General features: G+C 42.5%; 1 protein-coding gene across 1 annotated transcript in view; it reads left to right on the forward strand.

Moving 5' to 3' along the window:
• Nucleotides 1–1,113: 1,113 nt before the first annotated feature.
• Nucleotides 1,114–5,934, forward strand: part of LOC125034829 (mucin-17-like) — a gene marked incomplete in the record, with an annotated part of 133,437 nt that continues 128,616 nt past the window's right edge. The window contains 1 exon segment of the mRNA XM_047626832.1: nt 1,114–1,458. Coding sequence (XP_047482788.1) covers nt 1,380–1,458 — 79 coding nt within the window.

Consider the following 5,934-nt stretch of genomic DNA (forward strand, 5'->3'; position numbering starts at 1 on the left):
CTCTCTCTCTCTCTCTCTCTCTCTCTCTCTCTCTCTCTCTCTCTCTCACTCTCTCTCTTCTCTTTTCTCTTTCTCTTTCAATTATATTTCTCTCTCACACACATACGTACATGCGCATAAACACACATACACGCACAGACAATCTACCAACACAAACACACACAAAAATATATATATATTTTTTTTCTTCACAAAAGGCCACGTCTGAAAAGCACGACAATTAAAATGCCGGACACACAAAGCATTTGCAACCACGACATTATAAACACAAACACAATCTCTGCAAAAAAAAATATAATCACAAGCACGATGTATAAGGAAAAAGACAAAACAAAACAAAATATATAAACACAAGCACGAAATCTGTAAAAAAAAAATGACCAAAAAAACAAAACAAAACAAAATATATAGACACAAGCACGAGATCTAAAAAAAAAAAAAAAATGACCAAACAGACAAAACAAAACAAAACAAACGAGCAAAAATCCCCTTCCTCAGTGACCTTAATAACTCCTACAGGAATCTCGACGAATCCTGAGGAGGAGGCCTGGCGCTCCCTTTCGACGCGTGTCAGGAAGCCGCGAAGGAAGAAAATTATTGACGTTTCCATAACCGGCAGGCAGGCAGTAACAAGCGGTGCTCAGGACTAAAACTTTCTATTGTAAATTCCATTCCCACGTTTACCGCCGCCCCCTCATCTCCCTCGTCTTCGTTCTCCTGAAGCGGTTTTCTTGGGCTTTTTTCTAGAAAGTTCGAGGACAAGGTGTGCCCTTTTTCGTGTGTTTTATTTCGGTTATTCCTTTTGTGGGGGGGATTGGATTTGTGTGATGTTCTGTTGTGTTTCGGTTGGTTTATGGCATTTCGCATGCGAGTAGATCCGGTCTGCGAGCCGTCCGTAAGATCCTACGCCGAGGAGGAAAGAGAAATCCTTATAGGACTCTCTAAGGCACCCGGCACGCGCGTTTCGTAAGGAGTCCGAGAGTCTCCGTCGAAGATCGTCCGCGCCTTCCGATCCCGGCCGCCGCGTCTCGAACTCTCTCTCTCTCTCCTCCCCGACGAGACCCAGTTTCTCGCGCGATCGTGGAAGGCGACTCAGAAACAGCCCGACTCTGACGGCGTGAGGTCGGGTGCAGCTCCGTACGACGCACAGGGAACTTTTTTTTGTATATCAGAGAACATTCGCCAACATGGAAGTGGAAGCGGATATATAGTGCCAACTCCGAGGAAAATGAAGCTTTGAGCATTTTTTATTTTTTCACTCGCCGAGATTCTGATTTGTTAGTGTTTGTGACTAGTGACGTGCAAATTTGATTGGATACTGTTAAAAAAAGAGATAATAGTGATTTTTGTGAGAAAATAGAGAATAAACAAGTGGGAACATGTTATTATTTAGCAAAAGAACTTTGGTGCCACTTATTAGTGCGTTTTTAGTGGCATTCTTCGTCACGTCATCTGCAGGTTAGTAACAAACTTATTTTCGTATATCATTTTCCTTTTTTTCCTATTCTCTCTTATACCATAATTAAACTTTTTTTTTTTATGTCAAAATCACGGTATGACACTCATCAAAAGTTAAGAGGGTAAAATCATTCCTCAATGATGGTGATTTCAACGCTGCCAAGAAACGGATCTCAGGCGTGCCCGCTGACCTGGCTCCGTGGCACTGACTCACGCGCCAAACGGGGAGCCTGGTCGGACGCGTCTTGCCTCCTCTCTCGCTATTCTGCTTTCTGTCTCCTCTCGTTTCTCGTTTCTGTCTTGATTTTTGTATCTTTTTTTTATCTTTGACTTCTCCTTCTCTCTTTATCTCTCTCTCTATCTCTATCTCTATCTCTATCTCTATCTCTATCTCTATCTCTCTCTCTCTCTCTCTTTCTCTCTCTCTCTCTCTCTCTCTCTCTCTCTCTCTCTCTCTCTCTCTCTCTCTCTCTCCCTCTCTCTGCTCTCTGCTCTCTCTCTCTCTCCCCGCTTCTCTCTGACTCTCTCTCTCCTCTCTTCTCTCTCTCTCTCCTCTTCTCTCTTTCTCTCTCCCCTCTTCTCTCTCTCTCTCTCTCTCTCTCTCTTTCTCTTTCTCTATTTCTCTTTCTCTTTCTCTATTTCTCCCCCCCCCCCCCCAGCTCTCTCCCTCTCTCTCTCCAACCGATGTCCGTCTCTCTCTGCCATCATAATCAGTCATGATACTAAGAAAAACCACGCAGCAAAATCCCCTCGGAGTTCGCGGCCAAGTCAGCATTACGTAGGAACCCGAACGGCCTGCGAGGAACACCCCTATTGTGGTGGTATTTAGGCTAACACCAGCGAGCCATATGTCGTCGGCCCAGGCGCTAATTCTCACGCGCGCGCGCCAAGGTGCGTCTATGAGTATGAGTGTGTGTGTGTTTGTGAGAGAGAGAGAGAGAGAGAGAGAGAGAGAGAGAGAGAGAGAGAGAGAGAGAGAGAGAGAGAGAGAGAGAGAGAGAGAGAGTGTAGTGAGTGAGTGAGTGAGTGAGTGAGTGAGTGAGTGAGTGTGTGTGTGTGTGTATGTGTGTGTGTAGTGTGTGCGTGTGTGTCTCCTCTGGAATCATAAATTCCTTAAATATCAAGGGGAAAAAAGTGTACACACACACACACACATTCAGAGACAGACAGACAAGTAAATTCAAAGAGTAAAAGAGGGGAAAAAAAGAAGACTGGGCGGCCTGCAGTCTAATTACACGAACTGGAACATTGAAGACGATTATTCCGTCCGAATTTTTTCATCGTGCGTCGTTTAGCATGTTAATGGATGTAAGGAATTCGAAAGGTGTCTTATCAGACGCGATGTGGTAAAACCAAAAAAGGATTATATATATCGATGAATGGATGGATAGATGATTGAATAGATATATGAAGGGATATATGATTATACTGATCGATAGGTTATATATATATGTGTGTATATATATATGAGAGAGTGTGTGTGTTTATATATATATATATATATATATATATATATATATGTATATGTATGTATGTATGTGTTTACATATGTATATAGATGTATATACATATATATATATGTATATGTATATATATGAATATATATGTATATATATGTATTAAGTATGTATATATGCATATATATGTATTAAGTATGTATATATGCATATATATGTATATATATATGACGAAAAAAATGTCCATTAGTAACGAATCCGTAATATATAAATCGCAGACATTATGGAAAAAAACAAGAAGGAAAAAAAAAAAAAGGAAAGGAAAAGGAAACTTCCCGGCTGCCCCCGCACTCGCTCCGACCCCTCAGTTGCAAAAGCTCGTCTCTCCCGCTGCCTCCTCCTCCGGGCCTCTCCGGGGGATGCAGAGTCGGGATCGAGGAGCGGGCTGGGAAGAGGCCCTTCTCGCGCCAGACTTTCACCCGGGTCGCTTGGCTGGCGGAAGGGTTGAGTCGCTGACTGGTTAACGCGTTGACTGGTTAACCCGTTGACTCGGTGACTGGTCAACTCGCTGATAGGTTGACGGGATGAATGGTAAACTCGCTAACTCGCTGACTGGTTGACTGGTTGAATGGCTGACTCGTTGACTGGTTGACTCGCTGAATGGTTGACTGGCTGAATGGTCAACTCGCTAAATGGTTGACTCGCTGACTGGTTAACTGAATAACTGGTTAACTGACTGACAGGGCTGGCAAAGAAGAGCCGGAGGGCACAGTCGACACTCTCTGCCTCCCGTGTACGAATTCCATCGCGGTCAGTTCGTAGACATCGAGGTATTGCACGTGACCTCGATTTGCAATGTTGCAAATGCGATAAGGGTTGTGTTCCTTTTTTTCCATTTTCTTTAGTAATTCGGGGATTTTGTTTCGTCGTTTGGTGCTCTATGAATAGTCAAATGCAATGCAATATATATATTATTATCTAGAATCGCTCATTTCCATATTTTGCAAGAAAATATACAAAGCATTACGCAATATTGTCAAATTAACGTAAGCACTTGTTGCACGGGTATGGCAACATGCAGTCGTCTGGAACATACTTTACAATTTATCTATTTAAAAAACCCTCTCAATCTTATTTTTGGCTTTATGTTTAACCCAGTACTCACAGCCTACTACAGCAGAGTGGAAAGTTGCATTTGAAAGAACTGAATACAAATTGTTACAGATACAGTCGAACCAACTTCCAGTTTTTACAATAGAGACCAGAGTGCAGGACAGGTGGAAGGCTAAAGGTATCTACATTAATTCATTAGCATAAGAAGGAGTGTTATCTACGTATTATCACGATGCCGTTAAAAAGCAATTTCATGTAATGGAGTGCTGCATTATTCGCTAAATAAAAACAATTAAGTTGGCTGACTGCTACCTTGCCACACCCTGTTTCTTTAACTGTCGAATCAGAGGGTGAAGCAGTTATGTTAAACGAATGGGAGAGAGAGAGAGAGGGAGAGGGAGAGAGGGAGAGGGAGAGGGAGAGGGAGAGGGAGAGGGAGAGGGAGAGGGAGAGGGAGAGGGAGGAAGGGAGGAACACGACAGGCGAAGATAGAGTAACAAACACAAAAACACTAAATGACAAGAAATATAGGACAAAAGAAAACAAACGAGAATTTTATGTATATATATGTATGTATATATGTGTATATATATATATGTATGACGTATTTCTCCCTCCCTCCCTCCCTCCTTTCCTCCCTCCCTCTCTCTCTCTCTTTTCCTCGACTGCTTTACGAAAGCGTGGACAGGGAAACCGACAGCCGAGGGAAATGTGGAGCGGATGGGAAGCTCAGAGGTCGCGAACTCGTCTGTCTGTGGAAGGCAGAAGGTCGGGGGCCGCGGTGGCGTGGGCTGCTGTGGCGAGGCGAGTCCCCTGGCGGTTCCTGTGGGTGGCAGGAGCGCTCTTGGTGTGGCGAGCGGCATTCGGCTGTTCGGTTGGTCGGGTTTCTTTGCTGTTGGTTCAGTTGTTTGTTTGTTTATTGATTTTTTTGTGCGTGTTTATTCTGTTTTCATTTATTTGTTGTATTTCTTTTTTTTCTGTAAAAAGGGAGAGAAGTTGATTATGAGTAAATACCATATGAATAGCAATGATAATATATATATATTTGTTTAGATAAAAATAAAAATAGAAATAACAAGAGTCTGAACCTCAAGCTATAAAAATAGTCCGATGACATCCTCAAGTTGCCTTTGCATTGTAATACACAATTATGCTAGAATTTAGAGGAAAAAGAAATGAAGAATAAGAAGTAGAATAAGAAGGAGGGGAAGAAGAAGAAGAAAAGGAGGATGAGGAGGAAAAGAAGAAGAAGAAAAGAAAAATTATAATAAGAAGGAGAAAGAGAAAGAGAAAGAGAAGGAGAAGGAGAAGGGGAAGGGGAAGGGGAAGGAGAAGGAGAAGGAGAAGGGGAAGGAAAAGAAGAAGGCGAGGACATAGACAAAAACGAAGACGAAGAAGAAGAAAAAAAAAAACTACGTAATCTTATCACAGTCAGTGTCATGCAGAGCGACAATCATGCAGTGACCGAGCAGTGCCTTTGATCCGGAACAAAAAAAAAAAAAAAAAAAATGTGCTTTTCACGTATCACCTCCCTACGCTGCGTTAATAAGGGTGGGGAACATTTATCTATCAATAAAATACATCTACTTACTGTACAAGGAAAATAAGATATAGTTAACGAAAATAAGCCTTCTCTTTCTCTCTCTCTTCCTCTCCCACCCTTCCGCTTCCTTCCTCTCCCTCTTTCGCTACCTTCCTTCCTTCCTCCGTTCATTCATTCATTCATTCATTCATTTCTCCCTCTCCTCTTTTCCTCTCCCTTTCTCATTCTCTCTCTCTATTATCTCTCACTCTCTCTCTCTCTCTCTACTCTCTCTCTCTCTTAACTCTCTCTCTTAACTATCTCTCTCTCTATTCTCTCTCTCTCTCGTTCTATTCTCTCTCTCTCTCTCTCTCTCTCTCTCTC

The sequence above is a fragment of the Penaeus chinensis genome, chromosome 18 (assembly GCF_019202785.1).
Source record: "Penaeus chinensis breed Huanghai No. 1 chromosome 18, ASM1920278v2, whole genome shotgun sequence".
NCBI classification, from domain to species: domain Eukaryota; kingdom Metazoa; phylum Arthropoda; class Malacostraca; order Decapoda; family Penaeidae; genus Penaeus; species Penaeus chinensis.